General features: G+C 38.9%; 1 protein-coding gene and 1 long non-coding RNA gene across 14 annotated transcripts in view; one reads left to right on the forward strand and one right to left on the reverse strand.

Moving 5' to 3' along the window:
- Positions 1–22405, reverse strand: part of JCAD (junctional cadherin 5 associated) — a 96698-nt gene that overhangs the window by 25785 nt on the left and 48508 nt on the right. For 4 of the 6 annotated variants that reach the window (XM_007504808.3, XM_007504807.3, XM_016426323.2 and 1 more), the window contains exon 3: positions 20011–20351. The exons of 1 other annotated variant lie outside the window; for it this stretch is intronic. In XM_007504808.3, the coding sequence (XP_007504870.2) occupies positions 20011–20291 (281 nt within the window). In that variant the 5' untranslated portion in view covers positions 20292–20351. Of the gene's footprint in view, positions 1–4552; positions 4901–20010; positions 20352–22405 lie in introns of those variants that run through there. One more of the 6 variants, XM_007504809.3, reaches the window with a different exon arrangement.
- The window catches only part of LOC130454631 (uncharacterized), a 36980-nt gene continuing 19257 nt past the window's right edge, over positions 4683–22405 (forward strand). For 5 of the 8 annotated variants that reach the window (XR_008912405.1, XR_008912409.1, XR_008912411.1 and 2 more), the window contains exons 1-2: positions 4683–4839; positions 21535–21688. This is a non-coding gene — a long non-coding RNA (uncharacterized LOC130454631). Of the gene's footprint in view, positions 4840–12017; positions 12114–21534; positions 21689–22405 lie in introns of all 8 variants that reach the window. The other 3 variants (XR_008912407.1, XR_008912412.1, XR_008912406.1) reach the window with 3 other exon arrangements.

The following is a 22405-nucleotide window of genomic DNA, read 5'->3' on the forward strand; positions in this document are numbered from 1 at the left end:
TGTAATAGAAATCAGGACAAATAGGGAATAGGTATCAATTGATAAAGGTTGTGTGTAAAATACTTCTAAAAAATAACATGCACAATGAGGAAAAAAATGGAAAGAAGATTGGGGGAAGAGTCAGGGTTAATAATATTAGAAATTACCATTAAGGAAGTATTATCCCAGTAGGTAGCTAGATAGTTCAGTGGGTAGAGTGCCAGCTCTAGAGACAGAAGCTCCTGGGTTCAAATCAGACCTCAGATACTTCCCAGCTGTATGATTCTGGGCAAATCACTTAACCCCAATTGCCTATACCTTACCACTCTTCTATCTTGGACTCAATAATGCATCAATTTCAAGACAGAAGGTAAGGGTTTAAATTTATTTTTTTTTTTTAAAGAATGTAGGCAACTCAAAATCAGAAAGTGATCACAAACAGCAAGTGCCTAAACCTGTACAGAAATAAGCCTATAAAGGTGAATGAGGGGAGAAACTGGGGAAAAGATTACTCAATATGCATTTATAAAGTGCCTTTTGTTGTTGTTGTTGTTCAGTCATTTCAGCAGTGTCTGACTCATTTCTGATTTTCTTGTTAAAGATACTGGAGTGGTTAGCTGTTTCCTTCTCCAGCTCATTTGACAGATAAGGAAACTGAGGCAAACAAGGGTCAGTGATTCACCGCCCAGGGTCACACAGCTAGTACTGAGGCCAGATTTAAACCCAGGTCTTCTTGACTCCAGGTCTGGCACTGTACATCCTGGGCCACCTAGCTACCCTCATTAAGTGCCTATTACATACCAAGTATTGTGTTAGGCATTGAGGAAACAAAGAAAAAAGGAGATCGTCCCTATACTCATGGAGCTTCCTTTTCCCAGATCAGATTGGGCCCTTGATCCCTCAAAGTGTTTGGGTTCTGACTATGCTCTAACATCCACATGAAAGCCTCCAAATTGGGTGGGGGGGTGGGGGAGGACCTTGCCATCATTTGAATCTTTGGTAATTGTATAATGATGCCCAGGAGAATGCTTAGCTCAGTGGCAAATTAAGTGCTAAAGAGGCCTTTGGGTCATAAATTTCATTCCCAAGCGGGCAGTTAACTCTGCCCAGAGAAAACACGTGCACACGTGCTTCTGTACCACAGATAAATAAGCAAAGTCCTGCAAAAGCATGATATTTTTTATGAATAGGCGTTCTTGATTTCTCTTAAAGTTTGTACAATATTCATGAATAAAAAAGACCCGAAAGAAGTCCAATCAGATAAGTATATTAGGATCAGAATCTGTACTCCAGTCCAGTTTGAACAGCTGCCTTTTCCTCAAGAGGAGAGAATAAAAGCAGGAGAGAAAACTCAACACCTGGTATTTCAAAGCACCTTGACGTACACTTAATTACTGTCCTACTGACTGTATAAGCACAGCAATTATTTTTGTGATTTAGATAGTAAATGTGGCTTGGGGGAAGGGAGGACGCATTTTCCTGTGGGTACCTTAATTGTCTTGTTACTAAATATGCACCCTACTAATTAACTGCCGGGGCAATTCTTCAACAGGCATTTAATGTTATTTCCAAATTGTATTGTCATTATTGTGCAATCATTTTTTCAGTTATGTTCAACTCTTTGGGGTTTTCTTGGCAAAGATACTGGAACGATTGGCCATTTATTTTTCTCTAGCTCATTTTATAGATGAGAAAACTAGTACAAAAAGGGTTAGGTGACTTGCCCAGGACACTTGGTGAGTGTTTGAAGCTGTGTCCAAATCATAGGTAGACTGTAAAGACAAAAACTTTCAAGAAACTTACAGTTTATCTAAATGATCACCCTTATGTAAACATCAACAACATGGAATAGGTTTTGATCAAGGACACATGTAAAACCCAGTGGAATTATGCATCGAATATGGGAAGGGGTGAGGGGAGACGAGGGAAAGAATATGATTCTTGTAACCAGGGGAAAATGTTCTAAATTGACTAATTAAATAAAATAGAAATAAATTAACTAATTAATAAAAAAAAGAAATTTACAGTCTAATAATATGGGGGATGAAATAGAGGAGAGAGGTATGGTAGTAAGAGCACTAGGTTAGAAGTCAAGGAATCCTGGTTCAAATCCCATTTGTTATTTAGGAGACTTGATCTTGGGTAAGTCACTTAAACTTTAGGGACCTGTTTTTCTCATCCATAAATGGGGAGATTGGAATAGAGATCTTTCCACTTTCAAGATCCTTCCACTCCTCAGTCTATGATTCTATGATCCTCAAAGTGTGATGCAAGGTAAAATATACTGACAAAGGAGAGATCCAATTAGAAAGTAAGACCACTGTCAGCTAAGAAAATTAGGGAAGGCTTCATGGAAAAAGTGACAGGTTGATGTTTTATTAAGCAGCGGATACCTGACCCTCACAAACTTGTACACTTGCATAGTGATGCTGTTCAACCATATATGTTCCAAGCTGGTGAATATATTCAACATGGTGCTAGGCTCAATGGAGAACACAGAGCTGCTCTAAGATATAGAAAGAGACTTCAACCATTGACACATCAACTTCAGCATACATGAAAAAACCCATCAAAACAATAAATGGTAAAATGCTTAACTTGATTTTGTTTTATGAACTGAAGCAGGTTTTGAACTCAGGCATTCCTGACTCCAAGCCAGCTCTCTACTGTAGTTTACCCCGAGAGTTAGGACTTGAATCCACATCCCTGAATTTAAAGTCCAGTGATACATTGTACTTAATTAACTGCAGCTATATACTGTAATGAATATACCTCAATGACTAGTCATACATGTAGGCACCAAGACTCCTGATCATTGGCAGGTTTATTTGGAAGTACTGGACCATAAATAAACAAGAACAGAAGGTTCTATTGTAAGAAAGGTTTGGCAGATTGTTTCTAAAGACTAGTTTAAGGTATGAATTTTATAATTTTATATGAATTTTAAGTAATGGTCTGGAAGAAATGGACCAAATTACCAAACAGACAAGGGATGCTGAATTTGGACTTAACATATAAACAAAAATGAGATCCTAATTCTAATGGATGAGAAATGGACCCAGATGACATCAAAACAGGATCTGGTTTGAAAAGTTCAGAACTAATCAATAAATGGCTAGACCAAAGTCATCTTACTTACACCTATTTAAATTGGTAGGAAAATCAACATAAAAGAAGCATTTGTATAAGGCCTAAGAAGAATTTGGAGCACATAATGAGAGATAGTATCAAAATACAGTATGAATCACTTTAACATGTCACAGCAGTTGTAAAGTACTCCCTTCCTTCCTTTCTCTTCTCCTTACTTTCCTCCCACCCTCTCTCCCTCCCTCTTTTCTCCCTCCTTCCCTTCTCCTTCCCTCCCTCCTTCCTTCCTTCCTCTCCCTTACTTTCCTCCCACCCTCTCTCCCTCCTTCCTCTCTCCCTTCTTTTTCTCCCTCCCTCCTCTCCCTCTTCCTTCCTTCCTTCCTCTCTCCCTTCTTTTCCTCCCTCCCTCCTTCCTTCTTTCCCTCTTCCTTCCTTCCTTCCTTCCTCTCTCCCTTCTTTTCCTCCCTCCCTCACTTTATTATTAGTTGGTGTACTTTTTTTTTCAAAAAAGCAACCAAGTCCATTGCTGGTTTTGATGAGGCACTGAGTCATTTTGCCCAGTATGTGGAAAACATTAGGCCTAAAAATAAATACATTTGTTGGAAAATATATATGTATCTGGAATTGTGTCAAGCAGGGGTGCGACTAATTCTCTGAGAGAGATTAATAGGAAGCTAAGCTCTGTAGATGATGAAGACAGGCTCAAATGATCATTGAGGAGGGGGCAACTAGGTGACTTAGTGAATAGAGAGCCAGGCTTGGAGATGAAAGGTCCTAGGTTCAAATTTGGCCTCAAACTCTTCCTAGTTATGTGTCACTGGTCATTTGTGACCAGACAACTCATTGTCTAGTTGTTACCACTCTTTTTCCTTGGAACTGACAGTATCAATTCTAAGGCACAAGGTAAGCATTTAAAGGAAAAAAGAAATAATAAATGAAGTGAGATTGGAGGGAGAATGGGAAATGGAGATGGAGTAAAGAAGAGGCAGAGGGTAGAATTTAAGCTTCTTGAGACCAGGGGCTGTTTCCTTTTTTGCCTATCTCCAAGTTCCTGGCACATAATAGGGGCTTACTGTTTATATAACTGGGTTAAAGTAGTACACAGGCTAGAAAAGGAGAATGAGCAGAGAAAGATACATGTATACAGAAAGAGCCTGGCAGCACACCACCAATAATTCCCTTGGGTGCCACTCAGTGGCACCAGCATCAAAGACTTCATGCCCTTGATTTGTTCCTGAGAAATTTCTTTTATGAAAATCTTTAGCACACTTTCTCTGTGGGACATTCAACATATTAAGCAAACATGAAAAGCAAGTATTTTAACAAATGCTTATGAGAGAAGAGAAAAACCTTCCCATCTCTGACCCCTGTTGCCTTTAGCAATTTATATTTGGCCAGTAATTCATTTCTCTGATTGATAAGACAATGAGCTTGCCAGAGCCTCCGTTCCCTTGTTTTAAAGAAGGCCAAGTACCAATATTCTCACCTGGCCTGCATCCTGCAAGGATTTCCAAGGATGGAGTCTGCTATTTTTGCCTAGAGTCCAGACTGCATTTACATACTTCTGAGATGTAAGGTCTTAGGAGCCAGCTGTGAGGGGGAAATTCATGCTTCAGAGGTATGTTTTCTCAGAATAGAACTCCCATCACCAAAGTGCCAGTTATCTCCAAGGGTCATCGCTGAGCAAACAAAGGAACGCTTTAAACATTCTTCCATCATTCAGAGGGTTTGAGACTCTGGCTGAACGTTCAACTGTGCAACTGCTGATCACAGGTCAGAAGGGGGACCCCAAAACCACAGTACACATTGCTTGATGAACTCTCTGACTCTTCTGGGAGGGTCAGAGAAGAGGAAAAGGGCAAATGTGGAAAACCAAGGGAATTTACCAATCCAAAATTACCCACTCAAGAGCCTAATCTGGGTCTCAAACTTCCCCAGGTCACAGTGGTTAGATTTAATAAGCTGTGTCTAATGTTCATCCCACCATGACAACTGAAAAGTTAAGAGGGGAATAGCATCTTTGGAGCCTTATGAACTTTCCAGGGAAAGGGGAGATCTGAAACAAAAGGGAACTTAGTGTAGACTGGAGCATGTAAAATTATGTTATTTTCTGGGTCTGAATCAAAAGGACTTAGAGGTAACAATTCTCATGTACGTAGCATATACAGAGTTTTCCTCATAGCCTTGTAAGATGGGCAATGCAAGTATCATCTCCTTGATGATGAGGAAATCAAGGTTTAGTGAGATTAAGTGGTTTGCCCAGAGTAACAAAGTAAGCACCAGGGCAGGAAGTTAATGCCAAGTCAGTCGATCATCAATCATTATTAGTGTCTCTTGACTTGAGAGAATATTAAGACCAGTCTTCTTCCTATTAAAACATAAATATATATATATATATATATATGCGCAAACTCTTCTTCATATCAAATCTCTTGTTGTTTTATTTTAAAAACCAAATGACAGTTAGGAAGAGTTTGAGGTCAGATTTGAATCTAGGACCACTTATCTCCAGACCTGGCTGCCAATCTACTGTGCTGCCTACCAGAACCTTTTAGTATCAGTTCTAAGATAGAAGAGTAGCAAGAGCTAGGCAATTGGGATTAAATGACTTGCCCAGGGCCACAAAGCTAGAAAGTGTCTGAGGCCACATTTGAACCTAAGATCTCCAAAGTTCCAAGTCCGGCACTGTGTTTTCTATGCTACCTAGTTGTTTCCTTTCTTATATTAAACTGCCATATAGATGGAGGCAACCGGTCTCCAGGTACCCTCCTAATCGGGTAATAATACTACTCCATGACACATCCTCTCGTTATATGCCAAAAAAGGGTGGAATTCTAAAAGGAAGAAGCTACCCTGTTTTGATTAAGACATTGTATAACAAACAAGTTTACTGAAATATTGCAGGAAGAATAAGTTTAGACTCTTTCCTCTCCACCCATTCAAATAGTAGCTGAGGCAACTATTTCAAATGTGGCAATGATGCTGAGGAAGTGAGTTTTCCCATGCCTTGGAAGCTTAAAAGTGCATCTTAGACAGTTTAAAATTTCTGGGTGAAATTGGAATCTTACACTCCTTATTTAATGGAAAGGGGATGTTTGTGAGAACACTGATGGAAAAAGCAAGAGAGTGTGAGACAAATGTCACAGGAGAATGATTATTACAGGCTACATAGTTATGTATCAGACATGGGAGGTGAAGCTTCAGGGTGGCTTAAAGGGAGATTGCTGGACTCAGTGGTCTTTTTGATGTCTCCTACATCTGGTTTCAACATCCCTGACCAATCTTGCCAAAAATCATCTCAGTGGTTCCTAGAACACTGACCACCATCAGCAGCTCTTTCCCAATTCTGATGCTGTGACCCAAGTCCAGACATCTCATGGTTTTTGATGATGGTGAAGTCTGTTTGTCAGCACGAGATAGCACTTAACAGCTAGACCACACTCAACTATGATGCCTCTCCTTGGGTCACCTCTTCCTTACTGGAACTTTGACTTCTGCTTCTGGAATCACCTTATTTAGTCCAGAACCAGACCTCTATCCTACTTTCCAATCATCTCTACATGCTGCCACTACCACATATTATGACTTTTAGCTCTCCTTTAATGTGTGGTTTTCTTCTGTTAAAATATAAGCTCTTTGAGGGCAGGGGATATCTCGCTTGCTTGTGTTAGTATTGTTTTGGTGACATTTCAGTCATGTCTGACTCTTCATGATGTCATTTTGGGGTTTTCTTGGCAATGTTCCTGGAGTGATTTGCCATTTCCTTCTCTAACTCATTTTATAGATAAGGAAACTGAGGCAAACATAGTTAAGTGATTTGTCCAGGATCACAGAGTTGGTAAGTGTTTGAGGCTGGATTTGAATTCAAGAAGATGAGTCTCTCAGATTCCAAGCTCAATGCTGTATCCATTGTGTCACCAAGCTGCCCAGATTTGTATTTAGAACTTAATATATTCTCTCCCAAATCATCCTTCCATATTTTAGATCATAAAATGCCAAAATATCTCATTTCTGAAGGTATCCAAAATACCTGCTGTGAAGGGGAATGGCAATGTGGTGTGGTTGAAAGAGCCCTGGATTAAAAGTCCACATCCTCAACTCTGTCACTCACTGAATGACACAGGCCAAATTATTTACCTCCTCTTTTATCACTTTAGCTAAGTTTCCTTACTTGAAACAAGAGTTGATAGCCAACATTTATGTAGCGCTTTAAGGCTTAGAAAATGTTACATTGTCATCTCATTTGCTTCTTGCAACAACCTGTGCAGTTATTCTTCACCATTTTACATATAGGGAAACTGAGGCTCAGAAAGGCTATGTTACTTGTCTGGGTCACGAAGTTAGTTAAGTCTCTGAGGCAGGATTTGAACTCAAGATTTTCAAGCATTCTATCTTCTATATTCAGATGCCTCTGTATTGGGTAAAGTTGTGAGGGAAGTTCTTTGTAAGTCATGAAAAACTATATAAATGTGAGCTTATTATTGTTGTTGCATTAGTGACCCATGAAATGGATTTAAATTTTTTTATTATGATAATTGAGTGTGGAATCTTGGGAGGAAATAGACCACCAGGGCAGCATCAGCAGGGGGAACATTTTGACAGTTCTTTGAAAATCTGCCGTGTGAGTGAAGAAAAGCATCTCAGTGTAGCAGGGCTGAGAGTGAAGGAGGAGGGTGGGGATGTTCGCATCAGCAAACATGTTCTGAAGCAGACCAGCCCAAGGAATACATACTTCTTTCTGTGGAGGGGTCAAGACAGCAGTTTCTGATACTGATGGAATGAAATGAAATCAATGTAAAAACAAATCATGTTTGTAGATTTGACACTAAACAGATGTTAAACGTGAATCTTATTTTTCTTTTTGAAAACCAGTCTAAGCAGGATATAATTTAAAGGAAATACAAACAAGCTTCTAAAAGTTAACTGTCTTCTAAATGCAGTAGCCTTGACTGGAGGATATACTTTGCTCACTGAGCATCTGTAGGCCTCCCAAGATGAGGGGGCCTCCAAACCACTGTGTCAAAGGGGAGACAAGTCTCTAATCAGCCACAATTCTTATTGGGGACATAGAAGCATGGGCGATGGTTAATTACAAGTTACAGTGGTGATGAGCCAACAGAAATCTTTACCAGAATTCCTGAAGGGCTTTGTGGGGGGAATATTATTATAGTATGAAGAAGAAGGCACAGCTTCCACAACTTAAACCTCCCTTATAGAAAAGAACATAGAACCAAGAGTTAGGATACACTTTCTAGTTCTTTGACTCTGGGCAAGTCTTTTAACCTCTGCCTCAGTTTCCTTATCTGTTAAATGAGGATAATAACCACACCTACCTGTGTTGTTTTCTGTGTATTCCTGTGTCTAGGATCTGGGTCAGAGATAGTATCTAGTCTGCTGCCTTTTTCACATTTTCTTTGGCCTTGGGAATCCCAAAGAATGTCTTCCCTTTTAACAAAATTTGGTTAATAGATGGAGTCAAGGGTTCTTTCCCTGCAGATATGATGGCCCATCTGTCAGTTTGGGGAAGAGCTGAGGATCTGATGAACCAGTTCATAATTAGTTATCACCAATTAAAGATGTCTTGGGATAACCGATGGAGGAGTTGAATAGTGAGCTCCTAAAAATCTATCAGACAGTCTAACCCAACTGGGGTGGTCCCTGGTTTTTGAGAGACAACCATGGAGACCTATATCACTTCATCTATTATGATGCTGGTCTAACCAATAAACCTTATATAATTAATAAACTGGTATTTTTATCAGAAAATCAGTCTCCCAAGATCATCTTAATCATAACAGTGTTGTTGAAAGGATCAATGAGATAATTTGTAAAGTGATTAGTATTGTGCTTGGCACATAGTTAACTAGTATTATTATTAGCTATTATTGAAGCTCATCTGCTACTTACTCCCTGAGTAATGTTGGGCAAGTTACTTCATCTCTCTGGCCTTCAGGTTTCTGCACCTTATAAAATGAAAGGGATAGCCAAAATGAGCTTTAAGGTCCCTTCCAGCTCTAGAGACTATGTGTGATTCTTATTGTTGTTGTTCAGTCATTTTGCAAGTGTCCAACTCTTCATGACCCTATTGGAATTTTCTTGCCAAAGATCCTGGACTAAGCGTCTGAGACCAGATATGAACTCAAGAAGACAAGTCTTCCTTACTCCAGACCTTGCAATCTATCCACTGCACCACCTAGCTGCTCTGATACGATTCCAGGAATCTATAAAGTGCTAAGTTCTGCTATTATTTCCTATAATTATAATTTTTCAGCTCAAACACAGGAACAAAACTCTGTGTATTTGAGAGCAACTGAAATTCATTTCAGTATTCAAGTAGTTATAACTAATGTAGTTATATTATATTCAAATAATTGTAACTATTAGTATTATAATCATACTAGTCAACTTCCACCCAGATCTGTGACAGACTAGCAGAGGTTATGAATACATACCTTATATTGTTCTCCTTTCATATAAAAGATCTCTTTCCTCCACTACTAGTCCCTCTCTAGAATGCAAGGAACCCAATATTACTCAGTGTCCTCCATTATATACTAGTTTGTTGTTGATGCTATGGTACCCTGAAAAATCAAAGGACCATAATATCCCAAAGTAGGAAAAGATCTTAGGGGTGATTTAGTCCAACTCAGGCTGGAACAAGAATGTCCTTCCCAACATGCCTGAGGATGGTTATCCAACCTTTGCTTGAAGACCTCCAGTTAGGTCTACCCACTGGCTGTTGGTGTAGCCCATTCTATTTGGGGCAATTTGGGGTAATTCTAATGCCTAAGATCATTTTCCTCATATAAAGATTTTATTTGCTACCCAGTGCTTGTCCACTGCTCCTAACTGTAGAACTGGAATTATAGAACTCCAGACAAAGCCCAAAAGAATAAATAATAAATAAAAGAATAAACCAAATCCCTCTTCCCTGTGATTGTCAATCACTAAGATTTAATAAGTACCTACTATGTGCCAAACTTTAAAGAGTACTTCAGATACTTAAATACAACTCTCATGTTCTCCCTTAACTCTTTTTTTCATCATAATCATTCCTCATTTCTTACTACTGAAATCAAGTCTGGTCACTATCTAGGTTGCCCTCCTCCAGCTACTGCGAGTAGTCAACATAGCTTCCTAAAATGAGGTGCCCAGAGATGATCCCAATACTCCACATATGATCTGACCTGGGCAGAAATAGAAGGACCATCACCTCCCTAGCCAGAAAAGAGATGCTTTTCTTAATATAGTCCAGTCCAAGACTGCATTCATTTCCTCTCCTGCCACACTATACTGTGACACTGCAGATCATGAAAACCAGCATTGCACTTAAAGAAGGCTGTCCAGTTGGAGCAGGCAAGTGCTGCATGCAGATAGGACCAGTGATTTAGTGACTGGGAGGAACTCCCCATGGAGAAATTTCCTCCACTAATGTAGATCCACAGTTTTCCTGTAACTTGTAGTTTTGGAGAACTGCCTAGAGCACAGTCAGGTTAAGTGACTTGATTTGTTTACTGTCACCCAGGCCAGATGTTCCCTGAGGTCAAAACTCAAGGTAGATTTTTCTGATTCCAAGGTTAGCCCTCTACCCTCTAAGTCACACCATGTTTCACAGACTCAGATTATATATGTATGCTTTTCTCTAGGCTGCCCATGACTCTGAAGAGACAAGAACCAATTTCACCACCTCTTTCTCATCCTTAATGCCATTTAGGGGAGGCTAGAATATCTGAAATGGTTATCAACAACAATTTAAGAAAATCAATAGTTATCAACTTCCCCAAATGGTTTGTGAAGGTGGGCAGCTATTAACATGACAAGGTCTATTCAACTTCAACAAGACCTTAATACAAGAGAGCAAAGGAGTTCATAAACACTTTTATAGAAATTCTCAGTCTCCAACCCCGGGGGTCAACAAATACTAAGAATAATCTATAAGTACTTCATAATACAGTTGCAGATTGGTATTTTTCTTCACAATAACTACTTTCTAGACTTCCCCAACTTCCTTCCTTCTTTCTTTCATTCTTCTTTCTTTCCTTCTTTCTTCTTTCTTCTTCCTTCCTTCCTTCCTTCCTTCCTTCCTTCCTTCCTTCCTTCCTTTCTTTCTTCCTTTCTTTCTTTCTTTCTTTCTTTCTTTCTTTCTTTCTTTCTTTCTTTCTTTCTTTCTTTCTTTCTTTCTTTCTTTCTTTCTTTCTTTCTTTCTTTCTTTCTTTCTTTCTTTCTTTCTTTCTTTCTTTCTTTCTTCTCCAAACTCTTCACTCCTGTCTTAGAATCAATATTAAAATTGTCCATTCTAAGGCAGAAGAGTGATAAGTAAAGGCTAGGCAATTGGGGTTAAGTAATTTGCAGGTAGGAAGTGTCTGAGGTAAGATTTGAATCCAGGACCTCTCATCTTCAGGCCCAGTGCTCTATTCCACTAAGCCACTTAGCTGCCTCCTCCCAACTTCTTTCTGATATCAATAATTCCCTTTCTACTTTCACTGCTTCTTTCTCTTGAAAGAATTTCTCTTGAAAAATTTGGCTCCTTTATGATTATAGTATCATAGCATTGGATTAAGAGGCTAGTGTTTATTTCACCCAGATAAAGCACCCACCACACGGTAGTATGGCTAATTAACAACATTTCCTAATCAAGAAATTATTTACATATGGTTTGAGATTACCCTATAGGATATTTTCCCAAAAGAATTAACCTCCTTCCAGTCTAATCTTTGTATACCTTATTCTCTTCTACATAATATAGTGAGTAGGCTCTCCTGTTCCCCATCTCCAAGCATTTTCATTATCTGTTCTCTAAATTTGGAATTCTCTCAATCTTCATCGACTATCTGTTGACTTCCTTTAAATTGCAATTCAAATTCTGTAATCCTGCAAGAAGCATTTTCTGGTCCCCCTTTATGGTAGTGCCTTTCTTCTAAGATCATTTCCATTTTATCCTGTTTCCATAGTTGTGCATTGTTGCCTTTCCCATTAGACCATGAGTTCTTGAGGGCAAGGGATGTTTTTGCCTTTATATCCGTGGTGCTGAGCACACTGTCTGCCATGTAAGTAAATAATAGATAAGTAAAAAATAAAGTCTTAGAGATCTGATTCGTATTTTCCCAAGGTATATATTTATTATCCAAGCCAAGAAATGTAGTGTCTGGCTCATGGAACAGCCTAGAGGCCAATGTCAAACTATTGAAGCCAATGTAGCAAAGAATAAGGTGTAAGAAGGATGGAAAGGTAGGAGATGGTTGAGTAATGAAGGGTTTGGAACACCAGCAGATTTCCTATTTGATCCTTGAGGTGATAGGGAGTCACTGGTATATTGCGGAAGAGACAACATGGGTGGACCTGGAGTTTAGGAAAATCACTTTAATGCTTGAATGGATTGGAGGAGAGTAGGCAAACTCAGCAAGAGAATATTGCTTTTAGTCCAAGTGTGAGGGGATGAGGGTCTGCACCAAAGGGGTGGCAGAGTCAGAAGAGAGAAAAGGGGGTTTATATAAGAGATGTTACAAGGAAAGACCAAATGAGCTTTGACAACAGATTGGATATGGGGGGAGAGGTGTTAAGCATTTATCCCTCCTCAGATTCAGCTTCCTCCTCTGTAAAAGGGGGATAATGATAGGGCGACAACTTCAAGGTTGCTGGATGGATCAAATCTTAATCTGTATAACAATCCTTGGTTTGGCAAGCCCTGACATACTACAACAGAAACATGAGATATAGTGATGACTGATGTTTGGAACACTGACCTTCACTTGTAAGAATGGGCTGGTATACACACACGAATAAACCTCAACATTTCATGGATTTGATTCAAGAATCTAGAGAGAATGGCTCTGGTCAAGAAAAAAGTCATCTTCTTGTGGCCAATCTGGAAAAGAGGATCCCCAGACTTAGCTAGGTTGGTCCTCCTGTACCCACAACCTTTTCTGCTAGGTAGGGCCTGTAAGATTTTGGATTCTACTGGCGTGATCCTTGAGCAACTACAGTAACCTCCATGCCTTAGTGAAGAATCGGACCTTGATGGAATAGAGGACAACTTATTCATATGTCCTAACTTGTGTGCCTGGTCCATTTTTCTTCCACACATAGTCCCAGGTAATGTGCTAGGAATCTACCTCACTTCTGCTAGAAGCTGGTTTTTATATTTTAAAATACCATAAAACCTTATCTTAAAATGTAAAAATACATATTTTTAGGTCTTTCACCATACAAAAACAAGTGGTGAACTGACTTTGCCCCTCAGACCCCCTCCTTTCTAGTGACATCACAAAGACACCATTGGAGCTTTTGGGAGTTTCATCAAGTACTCCTAGCTTTTTGTTTTGTTTTTGCTAAGTACTAAAATTTCAATATTCAAACTGCTTTTGTTCAATTACACGTAGAAACTATTTAAACAAGTGTTTTCTGGTATTTTGTGATACAGATTCTCTCCCTCCTCCCTGAGATGGCAAATAATCTGACATAGCTAAAACCAGTGCCATCATGCAATCCATATTTCTATATTCCTCATGCTGTGAAAGACACATATCACACTTATTAAGAAAAAATCTCATAAAGGAAATAAAAAGGGACATATTATCCTTCAATCTGTATTCAGACTATAACAGTTGGATCCTTGCATTGCTGATAATGTTTAATATTTTAGTTTACTATAGTTTAGTATAATTTAGTTTAGTATAATAGTTTAATTATTCAGAATTGATCATCATATAATATTTCTGATATTGTATACAATGTTCTTCTGGTTCTGCTCACTTCATTTTGCATCAGTTCATTTAAGTCTTTCCAGCCTTTTCTGAAATCACCTTGTTCCTGATTTTTCATGGCACAATAGTATTCATTACCAACATATACCACCACTTGTTCGGCTATTCCCTAATTGATGTATAACCTCTCAGTTTCAAAGAGCTCCTATAAATATTTTTGCACACATATGTCCTTTTCGTTTTTTGTTGACCTACATGGGATACTGACCTAGTAGTGGTATTGCTGGGTCAAAGGTTATATAGTTTCATGACCCTTTGATTCAGATTGCTTTCTAGGATGGTTGTATCAGTACACAGTTCCAACAATAGTGAATTTGTGTCCCAATTTTCCCACCCCCTTCCAACATTTATCATTTTCCTTTTGGGTTATTTCTACCTCTTATCATGTGACCAGCCCATCTTCTTTTTCCATTAATACATTTATTAAAAGCAGGATATATCAACCATATGTATGTGCTAAACTTCAATTTTAAAAGTCATTTCTATTTGTAGCAGCTAGTCTTTGAACAGGTAACTAATGCTCTAAAGATAGTAACTTATAGAGAAAGAAGAAAGATGGTCCCCAGAAACGAAGCCTCATAATTTGGATTTATCAGCTTTCCTTCCACAATCCCTAGTTAAATGGGCTTCATTAACTCATCTAAGTCAGAGGCAGGAGAAGGATATAGCTATGAACAGATAAATAGTAACTATTCATATCTAATGACTAGTTATATGGAACAATCAGTGGGATATGGAGAGAGATCAATTGAATACTGGGCAATATTCATTAGGACTTCAGAGAAATCGGTAGTTTTAAATGACTTGAAGAAGAAGAGTCTGGATAAAGGGAGCTTTTTCTTTAGCAAACTGACCTTTACTGAATTCAAGTCTAACCTCTGATATATATATACTGGCTGTGTGGCTATGTGAAAATTCTTTAACTTCTCAGTGTTTTAGGCAAAACTAAAACTATATGTAAATAAGCAAGGAGAGAGTGATGACCTCCACTGATGATGAGAATTTCCTTATCCAGGAGCTTCCTATAACCAGAGGTGTTAAACAACAGTCCAAGATACAGCCTAAACCAGACTAAAATGCAAATGTAAAATACTTAAAACAAAGAAAATATTATAGTTATACCATTCAAGGCTGAAATCAAATGATACTTTCTACATGAAGTCTTTCCTGATCCTCTTACTTATTAGTTACTCCCAATTATTTTATATACATTTTACACTGACTTCTCCCTGGAAATGGGCATCTGTAACACAGTGGATAGAGTGTAATATTTTGAGTCAGGAAGACAGGTTCGTATTTGGCCTCAGAAACTTATTGTATGGCCGTAGACAAGTCACTTAACCCTGTTTGCCTCAGTTTCCTCATCTGTCAAATGAGTTAGAAAAGGAAATAACAAATCATTTCCTTTGCCAGGAAACTCTGAAATGGGGTCATGAAGAGTCAGGCATTACTGAACAGCTGAACAACAATATCTGTGCATGTACTGTTGTCCTTTCAGTACAATGTAAGGTCTTTGAAGGCAGGGATATGTTTTTGTTTTGGTATCAAAACATTGCCTAGCAGAGTACTTTGCAATAAATACTTATTAAATTGTATTTAATTGGAGGGGAAAGTATACATGGTATCCCTTTAATCCTCTCTCATGTTCTGGAAAGTGCTTATGAATATTTAATATCTTTTGGGATTTGAATCACAGAAGGCGATATGATATTGTGCAAAGAACACTACTCTGTAGTCTGAGACTTGAGTTCAAATCCCAAGTGAATGTAATAAGTCACTTAATTTACCTATCAATACAAAATGAATCAATGAATCGATGTAAAAAAAAAGCATTTATTAAGCACTGATTATGGGCAAAGCAACTATGCCAAGTGCTAGAGATACAAACAGAAAAGCTAGTCCCTGTCTTCATGGAGCTCATACTCTCTTTTTTAAATCATATTTTATTTTTCCTAATTATATGTAAGATCAATTTTTAACCTTAGTTTTTTAAAAATTTTGTGTTCCAAATTCTCTCCCTCCTTCCCACCTTTCCTTCCTTTTGGGACAATGAGCAATGTGATGGAGCTTACATTCTAATGGGGGAGATAACATAGAGGGAAGATTTCTTCTGCAAATCAGATGGAAAGGCCCCATGGGCTTTAGGTTGGAATGGTAGAGTAGATGTTAATACTTTTTTATTTAATGTCATTTTTTAAAACCCTTACCTTCTGTCTTAGTATCACTTCTAAGATAGGCGTATGGGAAAGGGTAGGCAATGAGGGTTAAGTGACTTGCCCAGAGTCACACAGCTAGGAAATGTCTGAGACCACATTTAAAACCAAATTCTCCCCCCTTCAGGCTTGGTGCTATATCTACTGTGCTAACTAGGCTCCCCAATATCATTTCCATTGTTAGTTTTGTTGTTGAATCACTTGTCAATGTCAAAAACTTTGGGGGTAAGAGCTTTGTTTTCTGGGCCATCAGAAGCTATGACTATAGCACTGCCAGGAACACTTGCCAAGCTGTATTTTCATGGGATTTGCTTACAAGATTTGCACTGGGCTAGAAGCATTGTTATTTCCAAAGTTTGGGGGTTCAGAGTCCTAAGCAGTCTCTCCTGGGTTTGAGAGATGATGACTGAAGTAGTAGCACTATTGTGATAGGATATTCGAATGATACTTGAAGCCATGGGAGTTGATGAGACCACCGAGTATTAATGTGTATATACTGGGTGGGTAGGTGGGGAAAGGATTCAAAGAGAGTCCTGATTAAGTTAACATTAGAATTTTAGACAATATCACACCAATGATTCACATCAAGGTTCAGAACTTGCATTTAATTAAATATAATTATACCTTTTTTAATAGAAATTGTTACCTAGCCACGACTTCATCTTGTAGCATAAATTTAATTTTTGAACCCAAATATATGACTTGACATTTATTTCATCCATTTCTATCCTAATCAATTTCATTCAGCATACTAGCTTGTCAGTCTTTAGTAATCTTGACTTCACTCATCTCAATGAGAAAGCCCTCCAACTTTGTGTCACGTGCAAATTCAATAAGCATGTTATCTACACCATCAGAAAAGCATCTAACAGCACAGGGCAAGGCCAGTTCCACAAGGCACTTAACCAGAGATCTCCCTCCAAGAAGCAGTTATTAACTTTGGGCCCAGCCATTTGGCCAATTTGAAACCCACTTAACTACATTATAATTTAGTCCATATCTTAACATCTTATCCAAAGGAAAGCATGAAATATGGGAAAATGCTTTGCTAAAACTAGGTAAACTGCATCTATAGTAATTGCCCTAAATCTAGTAACATTTTCGATAAAGGAACTGGCATAGGATGATCATGGATCTGTTCTTCACTAAGCCCAGTAGAGTTTACCTTTCTAGATCCTGAGAAGTCATCCCTTTGCTAATACACTCCAAAATTCTGTCCTAAGTACTGAGGTTAGCTAGCCAGGTGATACTTTGCAGGCTATATTTTCTTCCCTTTTTGGAAAATTGGGACATTTGTTTTTCTCTAGCCTTATAGTACCTCGCTCCTTCTTCTAGTTGTTTCAGATTTTTGACACTGACTCTACAATCACATATCTCATCTTTTTTTACTCTCTTGGGATATAATTCATCTGCCCCCAGGGAACATGTACTCATTTGGGGCAGCTGGGTGCTCTCTTTCCATGCCCTTATTTATATCAGTTATGTATAGGGATCCTTTTTTTGTATTCTACTGCTATTCATTAATCCACCTTTCAGAGCCTACAACTAGTATCTTTTCTAGGGAAAATAACTGGCGAAGAGGGCAGGACAAAAAGGCTAGTAGGTTCAGAAAGGAATTTTGAATTCAAGAAATTTGTACATAAAAAAGTTCCATGGATTTTGCCTGTGAAACAGGTAATGTTAATACCAACTAACGACAAAACAGAAACTGTTATCTAGCCATGACTTCTTCATCTTGTAGCATAAATTTGATTTTTGAACCCAAATATATGGCTTGACATATATTTCCATCAATTTCTATCCTGATCAATTTCATTCAGCATTCTAGCTTGTCAGTCTGTAGTAATCTTGACTTCACTACAAAACTCTCTCTCTCTCTCTCTCTCTCTCTCTCTCTCTCTCTCTCTCTCTCTCTCTCTCTCTCTTCCTCTCTTTATTCCTCTCTCTTCCTCTCCCTCTCTCCTCTCTCTTTCTTTCCTTTACCTTCTGTCTTATTATCAATTCTAAGACAAAAGAATAGCAGGGGCCAGGCACCTAGGTTAAGTACCTTACCCTGAGTCACACAGCTAGAAAGTATCTGAGGCCAAATTTGAACCCAGGTCCTCCTGTCTCCAGACCTGGAGCTCTATCCACTGTGCCACCTTGCTGCCCCAGATGTGGTGCTTTTATTTCTTCCTTCCTTTCTTCCTTTTTAAAAAAAAAACCCTTATCTTCTGTTTTTGAATTGATACTAAGTATCATTTCCAAAGATGAAGGGTTAGGCAATTGGTGTTAAAGTGACTTGCCCAGAATCACACAGCTAGGAAGTGCCTGAGATTAAATTTGAACCTAGGGTGTCCCATCTCAGGAGACCTGACTCTCTATCCACTGTGCCACACAGATGCCGCCCAATGTGTTTCCAATAGGCTGAAGACACTGAACCATATGGTGTTACGAAAAAAAATTAGGAAGTTTTTATTTTTTAACGAAGAGTTTAAAATCAACAATTCGAGCTAAACACACCTCATTCCTGCCTCCATAGTCATTATGCATCAAATCCCTACCAAGCCCTTTGCAAAATGGTTCCACATTGGATCAGCAAGGAACAGAAAGTTGGTATGTTCCTGTATAGTTTAATAGACTACCTTTTTTAGGAACTTCCCTTGAAGCTGTTTCTCCCCCATCCCCCAACATTTCTTTTTCTTTGTTCACTTATAACCTATCCCACCCGATTACATAATATGTACCATGTACTCCGAGCCCTTCCTACCCAAGCTATTCCCATTCAGACTTTCATATTTCCCATTTTACAATACAGTAGTTTAGCACAAAGAAAATTTTATGATGTGACGACAGGGGCTTCCGCTGGACCAGAGCTGCTTTAATCAATGTTTACATGGTCCTTTTTCTTACTGCCTTTGAGGTAAATGGTAGAAATCTCTTCTTCTTGCTCTCCTGACCTCTATTTCAAACTTTTATTATTGAGAAACCTACATTAATGTACATACTACAATTACCATCACCATCATCACCACCACCATTTCTCCTACCCTCCACTGAATTCAGTGAATGTATAGGAAAAAAGATGGGCTGGGAACCAACAAAACTAGTAGATAATATAATGTAACAAAGAGAGCTCTAGAATTGAGAACTCCTAATCCTGACTCTGTCATTTATTTATTTATTTAATTATTTTAGAAACCCTTAATTTCTGTCTTAGTATCAATTCTATAACAGAAGAGTGGTAAGGGCTAGGCAATCAGAGTTAAATGACTTGCTCAGGGTTACACACAGCTAGGAAGAGTCTGAGGCCAGATTTGAACCTCAGACCTCCCATCTCTGGGTCTGGCACTCTATTCACTGATCTACCTAGTTGCCCCAAGAATAGGGTTTTAAAAAAAGAAACTAATAAAGTCCACAGTGTTTCCATGAATCTATTATCTTATCATTGTAGAAGGTATTCCCTCCACTCATACAGGCTGCAATGTGGCCACAACTTCTCATTCTGTACAATTTTTATGGGGATCTTTCTTCTATACTTCTGTAGGAAGTATAGTGGATAGAGGATCAATTTCTGACATAGGAAGTCCTAGGTTCAAGTCCCATCTCTGACTTATACTGGCTGTGTAACAAGCAAGGCACTCAATTTCTCAGTACTCCTAGGCAACCAAGACAACAACCAGCAGAGCAGGTGCAGACCTGCACTTCAAAGATGAAATTCTTTCCATGGAGTGTCCTATACCAATAAAATCACGTCTAGCTTTAAAAAAAAAGAAATCTTACATAGAAGGTCTAGTCAAGGAATTGAAAGTCTTCCTCTGGTTCTTTTACGGTTCTATAAATAACACTCTTGGGCTCAAACCATTCAACTGGTCTCCCTTATTTTGCTATGTGGCTGTAGCCTCTAGTTAGGATGATTGGGGGTCCTCTACAGCAAATGAAAACTCCCAAAGGCAAAAAGAAAGCAATTGGGTGATATTGACACTTACCCCTCCTCAGAATGATGGAAAGCAGATGAATTTGGGGGTTCTCTGTGGCTCCCCGGTACTGCTCCACTGTTCTCATTGTCACTCAAATATCCTTTTCCCAGCGATTTCTTATTACAAACAAAGGCTGGAGGGGCTGCTTCAAACCCATTCAGTGTTCCGTGACCAGCTCTACGCTCTGAACTCCCATGCTGATATCCATCATATCTATCCTTGTGTGGTACCAGAGGATTGCTTGACAATTTGTGTCCGTGTGAAATTAGAAGATCCTCCACACTGTACATGGCGCATTGGTGTCTGTCAAAGCTCAGCCATTGGAAACCTGTCTCGGGCAGGATCCGCCACTGAGAGGAAAAATAACAAAGCTCCGTTTGCAAGGAGTCTTTCTTTTCCCATGAATGCTGAGTTGTGTCTGACCCCATGACATCCTTCTCCCTAATTCCATTCGAAAATAATGCTATGCATGCCATCTTCCACTTTATTTCCTTCATGAAATTTTTATTGTATGTGTTATGCATCTTCTATCATGACATGAGGAATATGGAAATATGTATTCCATGTAAGTACACCTATAACCAATATAAGACTATTTACCTCATTTGGGAGATAAGGGAGAGAGAAATTCAAATTTAAAATATCAAGAAACAATTGTCAAAGACTGTTCCTACATGTGGCTGAAAAAAATAAAAAGAAAGAAAGAAGCACAAAAAAGAAAAGAAAAAACCACTGTGGAGTAAGCAAAAGAATATGTGTACAATGAGAGAACTATGCATTGGTCTATTCAAGACAACTCTCAGTGGCAGCTAGGTAGCACTGTGGATAAAACACAAAGCCTGGAGCCAGGAGATCCTGAGATCCCATCTGATCTCAGACACTTTCTGGCTGCATGATCCTGAGCAAATCACTTAACCCCCATTGCCTAGCCCTTACCACTCTTGTGCCTTGGAACCAATACACAGAATTAATTCTAAGATGGAAGGCAAGGATTTTATATATACAAAGACACCATGTGAATACAAAATAATGTCTGGGTTGGAAGGACCAGTAAGTGGGGAAGGGATGAGGACAAATAGGATCTCCTATCTTCTAGAAGATAGCCTGTACAAAAATTCTTTTGTATAAGACAAACAATCAGATGTCATATACAAGGAACAGAAAATAGTTCAGTTTGGCTGGGATGTAGGGGATTGGGAGAATTATATACAGTAAGCAGGAAAGGCAGGCTGGAACTATATTATGAAAGGTTTTAAATGCCAAACATAGACATAGGAGTTTGCATTTTATTCTTTAAAACACACACACACACACACACACACAATTCTTACCTTCCATCTTAGAATCAATACTGTCTTGGTTCCAAGGCAGAAGTATGGTAAGGGCTAGGCAATGGGGGTCAAGTGACTTGCCCAGGGTCACACAGCTGGGAAATGTCTGAGGCCAGATTTGAACCTAGGACCTCCAGTCTCTAGGCCTGATTCTTAATCCACTGAGTCACCTATCTGCCCTTCCCTGTATTTTATTCTAAAGGCAATCAGAACTACCAAAGGTTTAGGAAGAAGGGGATGACATGGTCAGACCTATGTTTTGGATACATTCACTTGGCAGTTGTGTAGAGAATGGATTGGAGAAGGAAGAGATTGGAGGGAGGAAGACCAGTTAGGAGATTACTGCAATAATCAAGGTAAGCAGAGATGGGAGCTTAAACTGAGATGGAAACTGTGAGTAAAGAATAAATGAGCAGAATGATCTATAAAACTGTGTAACTTGGAATTAGGCACAAGGTCAGTTGGGAGTCTAGGAAGAAGACAGGCCTAAATAGACCAGGAGAAACAAGATGGCTAAGAAGTATAGCTAAATCCCCATCCCAGTTCTCCATGGCCTACCCGCCTAATGAACAGTCATAAGGAACGGAACGGACAAAATAAATGCAGAGTTTAGAGCTTAAATTACAGTTTTACAGTTTCTAAAATGGGAAACTGCCAATGTCTGGTTTAATCCCATCCTAGCCCATTGCTTTCTTTCATCAGATACCTTTTGCCCTAGGAGTGCCAAGTGAGATCTTTAATCAAGCAGGCATGATTGTCTCCTCTGAAGTATATATCTAAGCTCTGGCTGCATGGGAACCTACCACATGCCAGTTAACTAGCATCTGAAAATAGCTTCTTAGCCTTAAGGCTTATAATAAGGAAACACAAAAAACACCACACAATTGGAAATGCACTCCTTCCTCAACTATTAGACAACCTGAACCCTCTCTCCTTTCTGCTAGAAAACTCCTAAGAATCAAATTTCTTCCCAGTGGATCAGGGGAAATTGTGCCACAATTAAAAACCAAGATTTGTCTATGCCCCCCAAAAGTGAGTTGATATATCAGCATACCAATAGTAGCAGTTTGTAG

The sequence above is a fragment of the Monodelphis domestica genome, chromosome 5, assembly GCF_027887165.1.
Source record: "Monodelphis domestica isolate mMonDom1 chromosome 5, mMonDom1.pri, whole genome shotgun sequence".
Taxonomy (NCBI): domain Eukaryota; kingdom Metazoa; phylum Chordata; class Mammalia; order Didelphimorphia; family Didelphidae; genus Monodelphis; species Monodelphis domestica.